Below are 21,026 nucleotides of genomic sequence, written 5' to 3'. Positions count from 1 at the left end.
CCGATGTCCTCAGTCCTAACCCACAGCCCCCTTTTCCCCCACCCCGTTCCATCTCTGGGCTCACACACACACAGCTGTGCTGCTGCCCCTCCATCCCGACCCGCAGCCCCCTGCGGTCCCAGCCCTGACTCCCTGACAGCTCTGCTGAGGGATCTCAGCCCTGACTGACAATACCCCTGTTGTGCCCGTCCTGACGCTGCCCATACATCACAGCAAGGAGCTGTCATTGCTGCCCTGCCCCAAACACACAGCGCTGACAGTTCCCGTCCGTCCTGACCCTCTGCGATCCAAGTCCACCCCCGACCAGAGCTCTGTCAATGCACCACAGTTGTGACCGGCAGCTCTCCTCCTGCACTGCTCCTGCCCTGTCTGCAGCACGCAGGTGAAGGAGCCTGGCCCAGGCCCTGCGTCCTCAGAGCTCTGGTATTTCTGTGGAGTTCTGAGCTCCGGCAGCCCCTGCCAGGCCAGGCCCAGGCCAGAACTGAGCTGTCTCCATGCCTCACAAAGCAGCTTGCACTTCTCCCCCCTCACCCACCCACTCTCACAGAACAAGTGTCCTTCCTTCCGAGAGGGCGCAGAAGGGAAATACGCATCCCGCCTCCCACACCCGAGCGAGAGAAGAGGACAGCAGGGATGCATGCACCCGCACCCACACACTGAGCAGGTCTCATTCCCTCCAGCAGGGGACAACAACAAAACACACACACACGAATACACAGCAGATCCCACAGCCTCACACACACATACTGTCCCAGATCCACAGGATCTGTGGTGCGCCCCCAGCTTTGGAACAGTTCCTTGGAGGATCCCCTTCAATGGGCCAGACCCCCAAAGGGTCTCACTCTCCCTTCAGGGGAGGCCACGTGGCCTCACCACCTCCTGGACTGACCCTCTGGGGCTCCAGCCCCCCTGCTTCATCCCGTGAACTCTGTCCAGCGGAGCCAGACTCCTGAGACAGATGTGTCCACTGTGCAGGGTCCCGGGCGCCTCCCCCAGGATTCGCGGTGACATTCGGGCAGCGTGTGCAAAACAGCTGGCTTTTTCATTCACGTGGACTCAGCCTAGGAAGCTCTTAGGTTAGCACAGAGAAATGAAGGTGAAAACATCGTCCATTCTGGTCAGCCCGGGGCCCCGCCCAGCCGCAGTGAACCCAATGTCCAGGCTGTGTCTGTCAAACCTCTGTAGTCAGTTCCCAGGAGAGAGAGCATCTGGAAGCCACCTCTGACCCCCCAGCTCACCCCTTCCCAGTCCTCCATTCTCCAGCTGGCAGGTGGGTGTCTTGGCTCAGCTACCCTGCGAGAAGGGGGGAAATCCAGGCAGCCCTGGCATTGTCTCGCTGGCCCCCTTGTTCATCTGGGTCAGTTTCAACCAGTTCCTTAATGACTCTTCGTGCCACCCAGACAGGGAGCTGACACGCACACTCCTCTGTCTTTTAGCATTTCCTGAAAACACACAGAGTCCTTTTCCCCGCACTGGGTAACCACGTGCCATAGAGGGGAAACCGAGGCACATAGTGAGGTCGTAAAAATATTACCAAAAATTCCCCCTTCCTCACATATACACATACAATATATCACCAAAAATGTTAAACTTCTGTTACAGTTCTGGGTCTTCATAGTGTGAATCAGAATTCACCTTCCGTGACTTAAGTGGGGCTAATGCATTGGGGCACCTGAGACCCTGATTTGTCTCCAGAGGTCAGTTTCTAACCTTGGTCTCACTGGCGTAAGTTTGGAGAAGAAGAATAATTCATAAGAATAGTTTTCAGAGTAACAGCCGTGTTAGAACGCCACTAGCCGTCACCTTCAGCCCCCAACTAAAACCCCTCCAACGCATTATTAAGGATCTACAACCTATCCTGAAGGATGACCCAACACTCTCACAAATCTTGGGAGACAGGCCAGTCCTTGCCTACAGACAGCCCCCCAACCTGAAGCAAATACTCACCAACAACCACATACCACACAACAGAACCACCAACCCAGGAACCTATCCTTGCAACAAAGCCCGTTGCCAACTGTGCCCACATGTCTATTCAGGGGACACCATCACAGGGCCTAACAACATCAGCCACACTATCAGAGGCTCGTTCACCTGCACATCCACCAATGTGTACCCTCTGCCATGTACATTGGTCAAACTGGACAGTCTCTACGTAAAAGAATAAATGGACACAAATCAGATGTCAAGAATTATAACATTCATAAACCAGTCGGAGAACACTTCAATCTCTCTGGTCACGCAATCACAGACATGAAGGTCGCTATCTTACAACAAAAAACTTCAAATCCAGACTCCAGTGAGAAACTGCTGAATTGGAATTCATTTGCAAATTGGATACTATTAATTTAGGCTTAACTAGAGACTGGGAGTGGCTAAGTCATTATGCAAGGTAGCCTATTTCCCCTTGTTTTTTTCTACCTCCCCCCCACCCCCCGACGTTCTGGTTAAACTTGGATTTATGCTGGAAATGGCCCACCTTGATTTTCATACACATTGTAAAGAGAGTGGTCACTTTGGATGGGCTATTACCAGCAGGAGAGTGAGTTGGGGGGGGGGGGGGGGCGGAGGGTGAGAAAACCTGGATTTGTGCTGGAAATGGCCCAACTTGATGATCACTTTAGATAAGCTATTACCAGCAGGAGAGTGGGGTGGGAGGAGGTATTGTTTCACGGTCTCTGTGTATATATAATGTCTTCTGCAGTTTCCACAGTATGCATCCGATGAAGTGAGCTGTAGCTCACGAAAGCTCATGCTCAAATAAATTGGTTAGTCTCTAAGGTGCCACAAGTACTCCTTTTCTTTTTAAGAATAGTTTGGAGCACGTGATGGGGATCCAGAGACCTTAGCTTTAATATAGGAGCTGGCCCTGACTTTCTTTGCGACCTCAGCCAAATCACTTAGGCAAAAGTTTTCAAACTCAGGTGCCTAAAGTTAGCCAGCAAAAATCCCTACTAATCAAGGTTGCCAGACTTGTAGGTGTGTTGGGCACCTGCATTTCTCAGTGACCTGTCTGGGAGCCAGGGCTGCCCAGCAATCCTGAAAAACACACCCAGACTAAAACAGAGACGTTAAGACTAAGATTTTCAAACTGCTGAAGGGATTTGGATGCCCAATTTCTCTTCATTTCTAGGGGAGTTAGGCATCTAACTTCTTTAAGCACTTGTGAAAATTCCACAAAGCACCTAAATACCTTTAAAAACCTGTCCCTCTGGATACTAGGATTAGATGCTTTTGAAAGTGTGACCCATCTCCTCTCTGTGCTTCAGTTTCGCCAGATGGGGCTGAGGTCTACGGTTGGGCCAGATGAGAGCGAAGTTTGGCACTTTGAAAGCAGCTTTATAGAAGCTAGATGTCCAAATCCCATTGAAATTCAGTCGGATTTAGGTGCCTAATTCCAGCCTAATTATTATTATTAATTTTAGGTCCCCCCATTTGAAAATGTTGGCCACAAATCAATCTTTCTAAAGCTGTTCATTTGGGAAAAGCAGAGGTTGCAATTTTCATTGAGGAGCAGGACGCTTAATGCTAAACAATTCTTTTGAACAGCCACGGATCGGTTTCGCCAGGAGACTCATAGGTTCCCAGCTGTTCCAAGGCCGGAAGGGACCCCTGGGATATAGTCTGTTCTGGGCATAGCACAGGCCAGAGACCCTCACCCACGGACCCCAGCGTGGCGGTGATGGCTGAGCGTGTGTTGGAGGCATTGGACTGGCCCTAGGAACTCCCAGCTCAGTTCCTGGCTTTGCCCCAGACGCCCTGTGTGGCACTGAGCGCATCGCGTAGGTTGATGTTTTCAAACTAAATGTGATGGGAATTGTGTGTCCAAATCACCTGGTCAGGATTGGAAAATATCAACCTTAAACTCTGGCTCCAGCTGAGGATCTGGCCCACAATCAGTCGTCGCTCCATTGGAGTCGCTGGGCAGATCCCCAGGTGGTGTGACCCGGCCGTAGCTCCACTGGACTCATCTCCTCCCTGCGTGTGCTCAGACACGACAGTGCTCAGAGGCATTTACCTACCTAGATAGACAGTGGGGGCAAAACCTGTCCCCACTGAGATCAAAGGCCAACCTCCCATTGGCCCTGTCTCACCAGGATTGGGGCCTATGTGCGTTCCCTGCTGGTGACTCAATACAAAGGCAAATCTCAGCGGGTGCCTGGGGCGCTGCGATCCCATCCACAGTCCAAGCGCCCCAACCAGCCCTTGCTGCTCAGGAGTTTTGGCTGACAAATGGGAAGCATTTGGAAGCGAACCGGTAAAGAGAAAAGATGGAGAATACAGCAGATCTCCATGAAATTCTGGCTGCTTCATGCGGTCGCCAGAGGGCAGCAAAGGATAAGGAATGAGAGGGAAGCAGCATTATAGGGACTGGACGGGAGGGGATGACTCACTGGTCTCTTCTGGCCTTGGAAACTATGGGACCATCTCATCTTCCCTCATGTGTAACACAGGCCCTAGCACTGGTCGCATTCTGGGCTGTATTAACAGGAGGGTCGTACGTAAGACGCGGGAGGTAACTGTCCTGCTCTACTCGGCCCTGGCGAGGCCGCAGCTGGAGTACTGTGTCCGGTTCTTGGCACCACACTGAAGGAAAGATGTGGACACATTGGAGAGAGTCCAGAGGAGAGCAGCAAAAATGACCAAAGAGTTAGAAAACCTGACCTGTGAGGAAAGGTTAAAATACTGGGCATGTTTCGCCTTGAGACCAGAAGACTGAGGGGGACCCGACAACAGGCTTCCAATAAGCGAAGGGCTGTTCTGAAGAGGACGGTGATCCATTTTTCTCCATTGCCACTGAAGGGAGGAGAAGCAGCAATGGGCTTAATCTGCAGCAAGGGAGATTCAGGTTAGATATTAGGAAAAACTCTCTTTCAGGGTAATCGAGCTCTGGAACAGGCTTCCAAGGGAGGTTGTGGAATCCCCGTCATTGGAGGTTTTTAAAACCAGGTTGGACAAACACCTGTCAGGGATGGTCTAGGTTTACTCTCGCTGACTCAAAGATTAAAGGATTTATTCCAAGAGGAGGTGTGAAATATACATTTGATAAGTGAAGTTTCTTGCTCAAAACTATTTCTGCTGCAGTAACTGACCAAGATGTTACCCATCATGTATCTACCCCAGGTATTATACCGCACCCAGCACTGTCATGTCTGACTCCCAAGTATTTTTCGAGTTATCCTCATAGCACAACTGGAAGTGGGAATATCATCATCATCCTCATCCCTATTTTTCAAAGGGGAAACTGAGGCACAAAGCAATGAAGAGACTTACCCAAGATCACGCTATGATTCAGTGACAGAGCTGAGAATCGAACTCAGCACCCATGTTCCCCAATCCAGGGCATCACTGGGATGCTCTCTGCAGGCCAGTCTTAGATATCGCACCCCATCAATATTTCGAGGACCACACTGTATTAAGTTTATGTATCATTGAGGGCCAGGAATTGTACATAACTCCATAGGAAAGGGCTATACCAGCTCCTCCAGGAACCAAAAATACCAGGGGAGGGGTGAGTAAAGCAAAGCAACTCACCATCTATGTCTACGCTGCACCCTACGCCCGGACTCTGACTCGTGTCTGAGCCCAAGGCCCCCTTCTGCGTGCACGCAGGTCAGTCTGACTCAGTGCAGGAAGCACTCAGGGTCCCAGGATGCTGCTCGGGGGATGGGTCAGAGCCCAACTCCCACTGAGACTCGGGTCCAAGCCCTGTCACTGTGCAGTGTGGACGTGGGTCAAGCCGCAGACCCGAGTCAGAAGGTCTGCACAGTGCAGTATGGACATGTTAGCACAGCTAACCCAGACCCAGCATTGTAAACCCAGGCTTCCAATGCAGCGTGGACACTCAAGCACAGGCTTGGAAACACCGAGTCCACAAGCCTCGGTTTACAATGCAGTGTAGACACCCCACCGCAGACTGATCTGCTCCACAGAAGTTCCACGCCCTCATGGGGGTTCGCACACATTGGGTCAAGCTGGCTTTTCCAGAAACGAGGAAACAAAGAAAGGACTTTTGCTCTGAAAGGATGAGCTTGAACTGACTCGGACCCATCGACGGACAGGACCTTCTGGGCTGGCGGAAGCGTTGGAAAGACTCTGACCTGCTGGGGCCCCATAAGACTGATGGGTGACTCCTGCTATGTTCAGTGTGTTTACATCGGTTTCTCTGTGATGCTTTTACCACAGTAGAAGCCAGAAGTCCTGAATCCCAGTCCCACCTACTCAACCCACTAGGCCACATTTGCCTCCAGGAACCAAAACAGAACCCGGGAACGCCATGGGCCAGTCCCCTGCTCTAGTCGCTAGCATGCCAAGCCCAGCCAGAGCCAAGGAGAGGACCTAGGAGCCAGGACCAGATGGGAACAGATGGGGCATTACAGGCTGGAGGGTTCATACATTAATGGGTGTGCTACAGTACGTGAGGCTGTTTATGGTCACATACGTGTGAGTACAGATGGTCGTATGCTTTTATTTTGTTATTCTGTGTGTGGATTTTCTATCTATCTATCTATCTATCTATCTATCTATCTATCTATCTATCTATCTATCTATCTATCTATCTATCTATCTATCTATCGGCTCAGAAATACAGACTGGGTCTGCTTCAAAGTCCACTGGAGTCAGCTGGAAGTTGGGATATCCAAAGGCGCCGAAGGGAGCTAGGCAATCAGCTGCTACCAACGGAGTTTATCTAAAGGCCACTGGAAAGACTCACTCCGGCTGGAGTTTTCAATGGGAGCTGGTTCCCCAGCTGTCTCTGAAAAAGCCTTTCCTCTGACTTCAGTGGGTTTGGAACAGGATAGTAGGTTGGGATTTTCAATTTGCAAAAGCCTCGTAATATGGGCTGAAATACTGTGCCCGTTGGAGTCGAAGACAAAACCGCCTTTGATTTCAATGGACCACGGTGTCACTGCTGGTATTGAAGTTCCACTATTCACAGCGGGAAGTGAGAATTAAGATCTCTGAATTCCGTCTGGCCTTTGGGGAAATCTCCGTCCCAGGGCAGCATTCCTTCCGGCCTTAAGGCAATTAATCCATTACCTGGTATCTTAATCCTTCCCTGGAGTCGCTGCGCAATGTGGCTGTAAATTGAATTTGCTGAGTTGCCTTCTCAGACACGGAAAGGCTGAAATAGGGACACCACCCAGCACAGAGTCATATGCTGAAAGCTGTTCAAAGGAGGTCAGTGCTGGCTAACATGAAGTGGGAAAACTGTTTGCTTCTTCCGTATGTTCCTGCAATTTCTTGATAAAAATAGCACTTTCTTTCCAGGGAATTAACCAGCTGAGGTCTTTCATCGTTTGCTTGAGTCCCAGGATGTCCTGAGAAGGGCCCGGTGCTGCCCAGGATGGACACAGCGTGAGCATTAACCATCAAGATGGACGGTCAGGTTTTGAAGCATTTCTTCCTGTGGTAGAGAATTCAGCAGCTGGTGAATGGGGAGGGATTCACAACACGCAGCACGGGGCAAGCTTCCTCCATCTGCTGCCTGATTCCACCTTTCAGCCTTCACCGCGGAATTGCACTTGCCAACACAGCACTGTTCAGCTGGAAAATGACTGACCAGCTCTAGTCTGGACCTAGGCAAAGAGGAAATGAAGAATTAAGCCAATCACTGTGCTCATGTTTGGGTTCAGGATTGTCCAGCGAAGAGAAAACTGCCATTACGACAAAGTGAGGTTGTGTTTGGACAAGCAAAGATCCTGTTGGTCTGGCTGGCTGTCCAGCAGCTGAACTCCGTGCAGATGGGACTAGGTTGACACTGGATGGCTCATGCAGGGTGAGGTCAGTGCAGCCACCTCTGGGGTGGGGGCCGGAGGCTGTTTACAGAGGGACCCCTCAGTCATTTGTAAAAAGCGAAGAGATGTGCGACATTGATGCAGATGATCCCGAGGACTCCCCCACAATGCAGAGAGGAGGCGGCGGCTGTGAGCAGCGTGGGGGTTACTCAACAGTGGGTCAGAGTGGGGTGGAGCCGGGGGGGCAGCCATCGCTCCTCTTCAGCCAGCGAGAGGCAGATGCATCCGAACTGGTGGCAGAGATGGGATCCCAGCTGGGGGTTTGCTCCGGGCTGGGCACAGGCCGCCCAGGTGGGTCTGCACCCAGTGTCCCCTGCTGGCCCTCGGGTTCCCAGTTGGACGCCCAGGGTAGTCTGGGGAGTGGGTGCGGGGATCCTGGAGGGGGCTCAAAGCCCGAAGATGGCAGGGCCAACGCTGCAGCCCAGCAGGGCGTTGGCGGCTTCCAGGCACTCACTCAGCTGGGCCCCTGAAATGAGAGGGGGGCACTGGAGAGACACCAGCCCGGGGAACGAGGGGAGGGCCTGGGGGCAAAGGGAACAGAGCTCACAGCACGTGGGGGACTGGCGTGGGGGTTGGGAAGCTGGGAAGTAAAGGTGCTGGGGGGCGGGTCATGGAAACTCCAGAAGGGTGCTGGGATTGGGATGGGGAGAGGCTGGGGACGGGGGCTCTCGAGGGCTGGGCTGTGGGGCCCTGGGGGGCAGGAATCTCAGGAATGGGGACCCATGGGGCACAGGCTCTCAGGGCCCTGAAGGGGGCTGGGCTATAGGACATGGGGGGCAGGCTCATGGCTCTGGGCCGTGAGGATGGAGGTTCTTGGGGCCCAGTCTCAGGGGCCCCATGGGGCAGGGACTCTCAGGGTCGAGACCTTGGACACTGTCCCTGCCCCCCACCCCCCAGGCACCCTCTCACCTGCTCAGTCCTGCACCTAGACCACAGTCTTGGCCTCCAGCAGCTCGACTCGTCACGCTACCCCATGGCCCAGTCGTGCAGCCAGATCATGGCCAGCACTGTGGCCCAGATGCTGGGGGTCACGTCCTGTGGGGGGCAGGATAGAGACAGCCTGAGTCAGCGCCCAGCCTGGCCCCCTCCCCTGACCTCCAGCCCTCACCCAGCCCTCCCCCTTCCCTAGGGACCCCCTACTCCATCCCCCCACCCCGACTCGGAGGGTTCCTATAGCCCCCGCTCCAGCACCATGGACCCTCTACCCAGATGCCCAGTGCCATGTCCAGGGAGTAGAGAGATGGCCTGAGACAGGGCCCAACTTGGGCGCCTCCATCTGGCCCTGGGCCCCCTCGATCCAATGCTCCGACCCCGTTAGGGGGTTCCCAGCCCCCCAAATCTGGGCCCGTCTCGCCCACTGGGCTCCAGGTTCAGGGGTCCTTTAATCCAGTCACCCTCAGACTCCCCCCCCGAATGGATCGCCACCAATCTCATCTGGGAGCAGAGAACAGGCCCAATCAATGGCACCTGCCCCAGATCTCTCCCCTCTCCTCTGCACCCCCGCTCACCTCACTGAGTATCCTCCCCCGGCGTCAGTCTCGCTCACCCCCAGCACAGCAGCCAGCCAGGGGTCCAGGTTCCACGAGATGTCGGCATTTTGCAGAGACACCAGCCTCAGCAAGGGAGACTCCTCCGGTGCCCGCTCTGGGGAGAGACACAGGGAGATGGGGCTGGCACAGGGTTGTGGGTACAGAACAGCGACATGGCCTGTCCAGGCTGGGGGACAGACAACAGCCTTAACGGTCACTCTCTGTGTGGCCTTAACTCTGTCCCTCCATGGGTGTCCTTAACCTGCTCTTCTGCACCCTTAACCCCACCACAGTCATCCTTAACTCTGCCCCTTCTTGCACCCATGGGATGACAATTAACTTTCAATCAGAGATGGGCACCCAACTCCCTGTGACTGTTCCTGCCCAGGCATTAATTCCACAACCCCACGGTGTTTCTCAAACACGGTCTGTCCCTGGGACTATCCCCCACTACAACCTGCGATACAGACCTACGTCCGCAGAGAGACACAAGAGTCTAAAGGGGTAGCGGGGGATGGGATGTTACAGAGTCTATATGATAGTATAGCCATGCATGGGCCAGGGTTACGGGGCAGAGTTAAAGTTATCTGGGCTACAGTCACTTTGTATTTCCAGACTCTCCAAATGCAGGTTTTAAGATAACTTTAAAATTTCTGCCTTTCGTGGGTTTCTTCGTTTATAAACCAGAAGGTGCCAAGAAAGACTTTTGCCCCTGAACTCACCTGTACAAACCTCCAAGCTCAGACCCAGCTTCACAAGGTTTTTTTGCCTGGGAATTTCCCTCTGGGTTTATTTCAGAGAAAACTGCTCAGAGACATTCCTGTTATGAAAAACTACTGATCCCCGCCCCACACACACACCCTGAGCTCACTGACACAAACTCACACCCCAAATTCCACCTTCACAGAGTTTTTTGCTTGGGGGTTTCCTTATTTTTTTAGTCATTTTCTTTCGAGATAATTTGCTTTATGACACTAAAAAAACCAGCCAAGAATTCCCCCTTCCTCAGCGACACAAAGGTTTTTCACCCAGGAATTTCCTTCGTTTTCTATGTCATTTTTAAAGACTGGCACAGCTCCGTGACCTTCAGGGCACATGGGTCTCTAACCCGATGAAGCGTCACCCTGGCGTTGGCCCACCCCCGGAGTCCTGACTCCCAGCCCCCTTCACCGTTCTGGGGTGCCGTCTCCGGTGGGGCCCCCTGATTGCAGGACGGTCTGCCCTTGTGTTGGGCCCCCCGGCTGAGCTTTGGGAGGCCACGGAGCCAGGACAGGCGCTTGCGAGGGAGGAGATGGCCGGCGCTGGACTTTGGGAGCTGCAGGCATGCGGGGCAGAGGTACTCACGTGCCGCAGCCAAGTCACGGGACAAGCGCCCGAAGACGCTGCGCTGGTTCGGTTCGTCCAGGCGCACTCCGCTCGCCAGCCGCTCGCAGATGGGGTCTCTCGAGACGCAGTCTATCATCTCCGTATAGTCCATGATGAAATCGAAATTTAGCGAGTAGATGGACAGACACAGAGACAGACGGACACGCAAACAGACCCAGAGAAGCAAAGGGAGGGAAGAGAATTCCGCCCCCCCTCAGACACTTAGAGCCAACGCACGGCTGGGACCCCTCCTCCATACCCCCCAGCCCCTTTCCCCGAGCTGGGACCCCCCCACACCCAGCCCCATCTTCCTCTCCCCGCAGCTCCATCACAGCCAGGATCTCCAGCTCTTGCCCCTTCCCCCCTGGCTGTGACCCCCAGATCCAGTCCCCACAGCCCCATTCTTCTCCCCTCAGCCAGGACCCCTCCTCCAGCCCCAGGGGATGCAGGGGTGGGTGCTGCACTCCATGGATGAGGGCAGGATGCTGGGGGGCGAGAGGCCCCTACTAGCCAGGTCTGCTCATGACAGCAATGTGCCCGCCCCTCCTGTCCCTGCATCTGCCCGGGTTGGTCTGTCTGTCTGACTGGGTCTGTTTCTCTCTCTGCGTCTCTCCGTCCTGTCCCCGTCTGGGTCTGTCGGCTGATTCTCGGTCTCTGTCCCTGTCTGACTCTGGGTCTCCGCATGCCTGTCTACTTCTGTCCGTCTGTCTGGCACAGACCCCTCTCTTCCGGCTGGGGTGGGGGGCGGTGCTACTCCCCGTCTCACCATGCTAGTGCCCCTGCTCTCCCCATGCCCCGGAGGTATGGGGATTGGGGTCGCCGTCACCCTGGAGCAGGGAGGGGGCAGCACAGCCCCCGGGAGTCAGGGGGGCAGGGAGAGGGGCAAAGGGACATTACCCCATAAACATGATGCCCCCCCGCATGCCCCTTCTGGGTCCCCCCCTCTTACACTGGGATCCCCCTGTGCTGGGATCGCTCCCTGGCACCAGGTTCCCCCCACCTCCCCATACCGCCCCCAGTGCCAGGTTCCCCCTCCTACCTGAGTTCCCCCCACATGCTGGGTCCCCCCTGGTGCCAGGAGCCCCAGCCCCTTTGGGGGTTACCTGCCAGCGGGACATCCCACCTCACCAGCTGCCCCCGCTCCATGTCCACCCCCACGTAGGTTGTGAGGGAGCAGACGACCCCCGAGCTCAGGCTGGCCTCCAGAGCCCGGCGCCCGTCCCCCTCCGACCCCGCGCCCACGGCCCCCTCCAGCTCCAGCAGCAGCGACTTGGCGGCCAGCCGGTGAACGGGCAGCCTGTGCCAGGGAGAGAGATTCACGGGGTCAGCCCTGGACACCTGGGTTCCAGCCGCTACGGAGAGGGGAGCAGGGTCTAGTGGGATGGGGGTGGGTGGGTGCCAGGACTCCTGGGTTCTATCCTGGCCCTGGGAAGGGAGTGGGGTCTAGTGGTCACAGAAGGGGGGGCTGGTCCCATCCTGTCTCTGTTCTGCTGGGGTGAGGACATGGGGGAAGGGGGGCAGGACCCAGCTGCCTGGGGTGGGGGATGGGAGCCAGGGGAGCATTGCTGTCACCTGTCTCCATCCTGTGGCTGCAGGGAGAACTGCAGCGTCTCCTTGTAGGTCTGGTCCTGGATGCGGTACTGAAGGGTGATGCCCCCCATGGGAATGTCTGGGAGCTGTGGGGAAAGAAAGGTGGTCAGAGGTGGAATGCAAGGGGGGAGAAGATGCCCTGGGACCCCTCAGACCCAGCTTACAGAACAAAGGGGGCAAATACACACAATGAACACCAGTTGGGAGGCTGGCTTAGTAAGCCCAATGGCCGTCATTAGGGTCCAGAGATAACAATCCCGATTGAGCTCAATGGGGCTGGGGTAGCACAGAGACTTCCAGCCCAGTGGCTATCATTAGAGGTCAGAGTTATCGATCCCCACTGAGGTCTCGTCTACACTACATACTTTGATAGAACTACATCGCTCAGGGGCATGAAAAATCCACACCCATGAGTGGCGTAGTTACACTGACCTTAGCCCCCCGTGCAGACGGTGCTACGTCGGCAGGAGAGCCTCTCCCGTCGGCTTAGAGTGTCTTCACCAGACATGCTACAACGGTGCAGCTGCACCGATGAAAACTTATAGCGTAGACCTGCCCTGAGATCAATGCAGCCAGGCTGGTACAGAGACCTGCCGCCCAGTGGCCATCATTAGGGGTCAGATTTAATCAATTCCAACACAGATCAATGGGGCTGGGGTAACACAGAGATCCCTGGCCCAATGGCCATCGTTAGGGGGTCAGAGTTAACAATCCCAACTGAAATTAATGAGGCTAGGGTAGCACAGAGACCTGCAGCCCAATGGCCATCGTTAGGGGTCAGGGTGAACTCTCCCCATTCAGAACAATGGGGCTGGGGTAGCACAGGGAGCTCCAGCCAATGGCCATCGTTAGGGGCCAGAGTTGTCGCCCAGGAGGGGACTGTGGGGCTCCTGCCTCAGTCACTGACCCCGAGCCCTGGGGGCACCCCAGTTTGGGGGACCTCGCTCTCCCACCTGGGGCTGCCCGCGGAGCTGGGCGTAGACAAGGCACTGCTGCCCAGCAAAGATCACCTCGGGGTCCCAATGCAGCAGCTCCGCCTGGATCCCAGGGGGCAGATCCCAGCTCAGTGAGATCCCAGTCACCGCCAGCTGCAGGGCCCACTTCAGAGACTGAGGCACCTGGAGGGGGACCGGCACACACAAAGTGGGCCAGGACTCCTGGGTCCTATCCCCAGCTCTGGAGGGGAGTGGGATCTAGTAGGCTAGAGTGGGGGAGCTGGGAGCCAGGATTGCTGGGTTCTCGCCTTGGGCTGCACGTGGTCCTGGCCGGTGATGAACTCGGCGCTGCCCCCCACTGCCCGGGCAATGTCTTTGATCAGAGCCGTGGAGGCCCCATCCCCGATGCCGAAGGAGAAGCACCTGAGGGGTGGGGCAGAGACTGGAGGGGGAGGGGCAGAGCTGGTGGGGCCCATCCAGTGCTGGGTGGGGGTAGGACAGTTGGAGGGGGGCCAGTAGGGCTGGCTGGACTGGGGGGGCTCCCCATGCTGGCGGGGCTGGGGGGCAGGGTGAGGCAAAGGGTTGGGCAGATGCTGGGCACTATGGTGGCGGGGGTCCACATGATGGCAATGCTAATGGGGGCAGGACTGGGGCGGGGGTTAGGCACCCCCAGTTACCTGTGGGTTCCCCAGTGATGCTGCACCTCTGCGATGATGTCCTGGGTGTTCTCTACCTCCCCGTCCGTAAACACGAACAGCTGAGCGGGGGAGAGACGCTGTCAGAGCCAGAGACCCCAACCCCCTTGGAGACACCCCCTCCCTGTTGGGAACGGGAGCAGCCCCATGCAGAGTCTGCCCCACTGACCCTCCCAGAGACCCCCAGCCCCATCCCTCCCCTCCCAGAGATCTCCCCTGAGGGGCTGACAGATGGGGACTGCTGACCTCCCCTATCTCTGTGACCCCCAACCCCGAGGCATGACCCCAACCCATCACCTGTTCACCGGCCCCTGGAGACAAGAACCCACTGACTGCTGTGGGCACTTTTCCAGGAGCTCCCTCCTGACCCCCCACCAGTGACCTCCCTGCCCCTCCCGGCTGCAGGGCACCCCCCAGAGCTGGGCACAGCACAAAGCGCTGCCCCTCCCAGCTCTATACAGAGGTACCCCCACCCCGCGGTTGCTACCTACCACGCCCTGCTCACACCCCCAGAGGCACCAGCCCCCCATCTGGCCCAGAGCCCCAGGCCCACTCCGAGCAACCCCTTGGCCCCGCTCAGGCTTCCCCCCAGGGCCCCCAGCCCCTCTCCGATCCCCTCTCCCAGGATCTCCCCCTTGAACAGCCTCCGAGGGGAGCGGGGCGGGGGGGGGAGGGAGGGCAAGGAGGGGCCTGTAATGGCTTATGGCCCACAGCGACAGCTGGGAGCAAACACCCCATGGGCGGCAGCGGGGCACTGGGAGTGGGGGGGCGCTCAGAGTTACTGCAGAGAATCCTTCCCAGGGGGCTGGCTGGGGGGGGTCTCGCCCCCATCCTCTGGGCAAGGTGACCCCCACGTGTGGGGTGGGGAAGGGATTTTCCCCTGGCTCAGACTGGCAGAGACCCGAGGGGGTTGGTCTCCCTCAGCAGCCTGGGGCACTCACTGGTTTGAACCGGAGCAACTGGGGGGAGTCGCTGTGACCTGACGCCTGTAACTCAGGGTTCGGGGGTGCCGGTGACTCAGCCTGAGGGGTGGGGCTGTCCCCGGGGGGAGCGAGGGGCTGAGCAGTGTCAAGGGGGGCGGGGGGTGGCGGGCGAGGAGCTGGGGCCTGATGAGATGATCACAATGGTCCCTTCTGTCCTGAAAGTCTGTGAGTCTGTCCCCGCAGGCCCGCATCCCTCTCTGAGACCCCCCCCCCCATTACCCCTCGGCCCCACAATCACTCTCCAAGCCTGCCCCAGGATGCCCCTCCGGCTGGCCCCGGCGCCCCGGCACCTGGCATGGGTGCCCGTCCCGGCAGGGGCTGCGGTAAACGACTCGTAGCGGCTCCAAGATCTCGGTGCCCCCCAGGTGAGCCTGGAGCAGCTGGAGGCGCTGCAGGGACTCGGCCTTGGTCTGCTGGGTATTCTCCACGCTCTGCCTGCGGGGGGCGCCGACAGGTCTGGGGCTGGGACAGCCGGAGCCAGGGACACCCTGCCCCCAGCCAGCCGTGTCCCCAACCCACCGACACCCCTGTCCCCTAACCAGCCCTGCCCCCAAACCCACCGACACCCGTGTCCCCTAACCAGCCCTGCCCCCTAACCCACCGAAACCCGTCCCCCAACCAGCCCTGCCCCCTCACCCACCGACACCCCTGTCCCCTAACCAGCCCTGCCCCCTAACCCAGGGACACCCCTGTCCCCTAACCAGCCCTGCCCCCTAACCCAGGGACACCCCTGTCCCCCAACCAGCCCTGCCCCCAAACCCACCGACACCCGTGTCCCCTAACCAGCTCTGGCCCCCTAACCCACCGAAACCCGTCCCCCAACCAGCCCTGCCCCCTCACCCACCGACACCCCTGTCCCCTAACCAGCCCTGCCCCCTAACCCAGGGACACCCCTGTCCCCTAACCAGCCCTGCCCCCAACAAACAGACACACCCTGCCCCCTCACCCACCGACACCCCTGTCCCCTAAAAAGCCCTGCCCCCAAACCCACCGACACCCCTGTCCCCTAACCAGCCCTGCCCCCTAACTCACCGACACCCCTGTCCCCCAACCAGCCCTGCCCCCTCATCCACTGACACCCCTGTCCCCTAACCAGCCCTGCCCGCAACAAACAGACATGCCCTGACCCCCAACCCACAGACACACCCTGCCCCCTAACCAGCCCTGCCCCCTCACCCACCGAAACCCCTGTCCCCTAACCAGCCCTGCCCCCAAACCCACCGACACCCCTGTCCCCTAACCAGCCCTGCCCCCTAACCCACCGACACCCCTGTCCCCCAACCAGCTTTGCCCCCAACAAACAGACATGCCCTGACCCCCAACCCACAGACACACCCTGCCCCCTAACCAGCCCTGCCCCCTCACCCACCGAAACCCCTGTCCCCTAACCAGCCCTGCCCCCTCACCCACCGACACCTCTGTCCCCTAACCAGCCCTGCCCCCAACAAACAGACATGCCCTGACCCCCAACCACCGACACCCCTTGCCCCCTAACCAGCCCTGACCCCTAACCCACCGACACCCCTGTCCCCTAACCAGCCCTGCCCCCTAACCAAGAGACACTTTCTGTCCGCTAACCAGCCTTGCCCCCTAACCCAGACAGCCCCCTCCCTGCCCTTCGGACTCACGGGTAGAACGACTCGAACTCAGACCCAAAGCCACAGATGTTGAAATAACAGCCCAGGGGCAAACTCTTCAACAGCAGGACCAGGGTCTCCTGGGGACAGACAGACGGATGGAGAGTCAGCCCCACGGGCCCAGCCAGCCTGGGCTGCTCCCCCGACACGGCCCCACGGGCCCATCTAGCGCAGCCTCCCGCCTGGCCGTCCCTTGGTGCTGTTGATGCGCTGGCGGGACAGGTCTCTGCGTCCATGGGGCAGGCCGTGCTGCCGGAGCGGCCCAGCAGGAGGACGAACTCCCCGGCTGGCTCTGGGCCGGCACCGCCTCGGGCACTCTGGGCAGCAGGGTCATCATCACGGCCGGGTCGCCCATCAGGGAGCCTGCGGGGAGATGGGGGCAAGCCTGCAAATGGGGTGGGCATGGGGTCGAGCCCTGGTGAGCTGCCCCCTCAGAGCCCCATGACTGCCCCCAGAGACCCACCCCCACTGCTCGATCCCCCACCCCCTCAATCACCCAAAGAGTCTGGCCCAGGCTCCCCCTTTCGGGACCCACCCCGCGCCCTACACCACATCTCTCACCCCCTGGGACCTTCCCCCCACCCACAGCCCCGTTCCTTGGAACCCACCCCTCAGCCCAGAACCCTCCCCCTGCCCCACCCCCAGCACCCTCCTCCCAGCAGGGATGGCTGGGACCCAGGTGTCCGGGTGAGCCCTTACCTGGGCAGTGGTTAGGTTCCCGGCTGTATAGCTCAGGGGGGTGAGGGGTCAGTTGGAGAGCACGTGGTCGATGCCGTGGGGCGACTGCAGCATGGCACTCAGGCTCAGGGTGTAGGGCAGCTCCCCCTGGAGGACCCATGGGACCTCCTGGGTGATGTTCTCCCCATCCCACCCTGCAGAGAGAGACACAGGGGTAAGGGCCGGGGGCTGGGAGAGTGGGGGGAGGATGGGGGGTATGAGTTATTGGGGGGGTATTGGGCTGGGATATCAGGGGATTTCGGGATGGCTGGGGTGGGTCATATACCCTGGGGCGGGGACTGCAGACCCTGGAGGGGGGCACTTACCGCAGGGAACACAGTAGTGGCCTATGGGGCATTTTGGGGGCTATGTGGGTCTTTCACTGTGGTACGTAGAAGGGGCTATGGAGGTTTCAGGGGGTACAGGCTGCGGGGTCACTCACCGTGGGGTGTGTAGCTGGGGTTCTGGGGGCTATGTGGTACAGGGAGCTGTGCGGGATCTAGGGCACCTAAAGGTCTGGTCTCAACATGGGGCATGTAAAAGGGGTACAGCATGGCTGGAAGCACACAGCTGGGGTACAGGGGAGTATGAGGGGGAATCTGTGGGTCTCACCATGGGGTGCATAGCGGGGACAGGGGGATCTGTGGGTCTCACCATGGGGCGCGTGGGGGGGGGGTCTGTTGGTGTCACAGTGATGGTGGTAGGGGATCTGTAGGTCTCACTGAAGGGCGCAGAGTGGGGACAGGGGATCTGTGGGTCTCACAGTGGGGCACGTAGCAGAGGCGCAGGGGGATCTGTGGGTCTCACCGTGGGGCGTGTAGCGAGGGTGTAGCACAGTCGGCAGCACGTAGCGGGCGGCCCCGTCATGCTCCAGCGGCAGCTTGCAGGAGTAGCTCAGGGTCAGCATCGCCTCCTCCCCGGGGGCAAATTCCCCAGGGAGCAGCTGAACACGTCGCCCCTGGCCACCTCCTGCTGCAGCAGGAACGAGCTCTGCCCCCGGCCACCGCGTCCCCGTACAGCTCCTGTGCCTGCCGGGAGAGACAGGGTCACCCCGAGATCCCCGTCCCCCAAGATCCCCTGCCCCCCCGACCAGCACATCCCTATACAGCTCATGCACCTGCTGGGAGAGATGGGGTCACCCCGAGATCCCCCCAGCCCGGTCCCCTCCTCTCTCCCCCCCGGGACCCCCTCCCCCAGCACCTGTCTCTTCTCCTGGAGCTGGGCCTGGATCCAGGCCCCCCGCAGCCGGGCCTGGAAGACGTCGACAGCCGCCTCGGCGTCCACGGGGAATTTGAACACGGCCTCCACGGGCCCCAGCTCCTCGTTCCTGCAGAGCAGCTGGCAGCCCACGTCCGCCACAAAGCCTCGGATCAACACCGACACCGAGCTGCGGTGCAGGGGCACTGGGGGGAGGGGGACATCAGCCACAGGCCCCCCCACGGGCACCGGGGGGAGGAGCCACGTTAGCCATGGGGCCACCCTCCCCCTCACAGCACCGTCCCCCGCAGCCCTGACTCACCCGGCTCCTTGGAGCTGGTCAGGAGGCCGCAACTCATCATCTCGGCTCCGGGGTCGGGGATCTGTGTGAGGGGAAGGTCGGGGGGTGAGATACGGGGTTCCCATGGAAACTGATGGCCACAGGGTGCCCTGACACCCCCCCCACCCACACACACACTTAGTGATGGCTCTGAGACCCCAGCCCCACCCCTCTGCTCAGCCAGGTCCTGTGGCAGGGAGTCCCACAGGCCCAAGCTCCTGAGATCAGAGTCATGGCTCTGCCCCAACTGCACCAGCCCCCGGCAGGGAGGGGCAGGCAGGGACTGGGGTACAGCTGGTAGTTGGGGGATGGAGAGAGAAACATAGGGGGATGTATGGGGATGGATGGACAGATGGAAGGAAGGAGAGGTGCAGGGGTCAGACGGACAGATGGAATGAAGGGGGATGGGGGACTCGTGCGTTAGAACGAGGGGGCTGGGAGCCAGGACTGCTGGGTTTTATCCCCAGCCCCTGGGGGGGGCCCCTGGAACAGTGACAGGGGTTGCAGAGGACTCGGCTCGGTCACTGGGGGGTTGTTAACCCGGCTAGGCCCTTCTCCCCACTGTCGCCCTGCAGAGAAGCAGAGGTTTGTGGAGCAGGCTCCAGCTCCTGGCTGTTCTTGGCAGGGACACGGCCCTGCTACTTACTCAGCTTTCACCCCAGGCTGGAGCAGTCGCCATAGACCCCCCCACCCCAACGGGGGTGAAATGCAGCCCTTGGCCGTGCCCAGGGGCTCCCGGCGTTCTTGCTCCACGCCCCCGAGCCGTTCAGCCTGGGCCTTGGATTTGCTGCCTTACGACGGGGTAAGAGGGCGGCAGCCGGTTGATTTCTCCCGCAGCAGAAATCTGGCTCTGAGGCGCGCAGGGAGTCTCTGCGGAGGAGCGGGGAGCTGAGGGTGGGATGGGGGCGAGGAACGCCAGAGCTGCCGTGAGCGAGAGGGGCTCCCAACCCCACTCTCCGAGCCTCGTTTCTGCTGGCCACCACTCCAGCCCCCTGGAGAATTCCCAGCTGGAAGGTGGGACGGGGAGACTGGGATCACCTGGGGGGCCGGGGGGAGGGGAGGGAACGTAGGCAGATTTCTAGACAAACCTCCTGCCCGGCTTCACACGTGGCCCAGGATGGAGAATCCACCCAAGCCCCCGGGGAGTTGGGCCAGCAGCTAATTCCCGCCCCCTCCCCGCCAGACAGGTGAGCCTCCCTCCTCGCCTGAATTCATCTGCCTGCAACTCCCAGCCACAGGACAGGCCACGTTCCCCCCGCAGGTATTTACCGCCTCTCTGGGCTGCGCTCCGTAGGCTGGGAAAGGGCTGAGGCCAGGGCAGGGCTCCAGCAGGGCGCGGGGCGGGTTGGTTGTTCCCGGCACTGAACTCTGATGCCTAATTCCCCGCCCGGAGAAAGGGAGTCGGCGTGAAACTTCGGCCGATTCACAGGCGGCGGCTCCTGCTGCAGCAGCTGCTTCTTGGGGTGCGAAGGAACCGCAGGGGGAGCTGCAGGGCGGGGTGGGCGGGGGTGGGGAGCTCCGACCCCTCATGGGACCCAGCGGACCCCAGGAGCCTGTGGGGAGCAGGTCAGGGCCGGTGCCCCCCGGTGCAAAAGGGGAGAGCTGAGATTTGTGTCGTCACACCGGCCCGGCGCCACGGGGATGGCCCCTGGGAAACCCACGCAGGGAGAAGCGCGGAAAGGGAGGGTGGATCGGGGGGGGGGGGCGGAGCAGAAACGTTTCGGGGTCACATCATCAAAATTTTGTAAGCTATTCTCACATATTTTCAGTCCAAACCGGCAGAATCCGTGTGAAATCAATCTTTCCAAAATTTTGGAATGCCCGTGTACTAAAAACAAAGAAAAAAAGAAGCCTACAAAAATACCCATCTGGGTTTTTACCCAGTCTGTAACTGGAACCGGAACTTTATTCTGAATCCCCTTCAAAATCCACTGGGGTCTTGATTTGAGGTTCCTGTGGGTTTATCTTACCTCGGTTTGGAAGGGTTAAATTTTTATCAGTAAATGTCAGGAAATGCCAGTTTCGCCACACAGAACGTCAACCGCCCCCCCCCCCCAAAAAAGGTCCAAAAAACCAGTTGTCATTAAATAATTATTCTGTGACCCACCTTGTTGTCTGACATGCCACAGTAATTTCCCACAAGTGTGAAAATACAAATAGACAATATTTTTTAAAAAAAATGCTCACAAATAAACCTTGATATTCTCTGTCAAAATTATAAAAAATAAAAATTGAATTC

The 21,026-nt window shown here is 58.6% G+C and overlaps 2 protein-coding genes across 2 annotated transcripts in view; both read right to left on the bottom strand.

Annotated features, from left to right (window-relative positions):
• The window catches only part of LOC144929108 (uncharacterized), a 170,323-nt gene extending 150,006 nt beyond the window's left edge, over window positions 1-20,317 (bottom strand). The window contains exons 1-3 of the mRNA XM_078848361.1: window positions 20,057-20,317; window positions 18,770-18,830; window positions 17,233-17,405 (exon numbers count right to left, since the gene is read on the bottom strand). Of these exons, the coding sequence (XP_078704487.1) occupies window positions 17,281-17,405; window positions 18,770-18,830; window positions 20,057-20,317 (447 nt within the window). The 3' untranslated portion in view covers window positions 17,233-17,280. The remainder of the gene's footprint in view (window positions 1-17,232; window positions 17,406-18,769; window positions 18,831-20,056) is intronic.
• Window positions 11,729-17,087, bottom strand: LOC144929111 (von Willebrand factor A domain-containing protein 5A-like). Its single transcript, XM_078848362.1, is given in 10 exon segments — window positions 11,729-11,990; window positions 12,266-12,369; window positions 13,237-13,401; window positions 13,527-13,641; window positions 13,896-13,975; window positions 15,187-15,331; window positions 16,525-16,613; window positions 16,716-16,825; window positions 16,828-16,956; window positions 17,081-17,087. Coding segments are annotated over 10 exon segments (1,206 nt in total).
• Window positions 20,318-21,026: the final 709 nt, after the last annotated feature.

Source organism: Lepidochelys kempii, chromosome 14 (genome assembly GCF_965140285.1).
Source record: "Lepidochelys kempii isolate rLepKem1 chromosome 14, rLepKem1.hap1, whole genome shotgun sequence".
Taxonomy (NCBI): domain Eukaryota; kingdom Metazoa; phylum Chordata; order Testudines; family Cheloniidae; genus Lepidochelys; species Lepidochelys kempii.
Note: the sequence above shows the minus strand (reverse complement) of the source record. Positions and strands in the feature narration are given on the sequence as shown.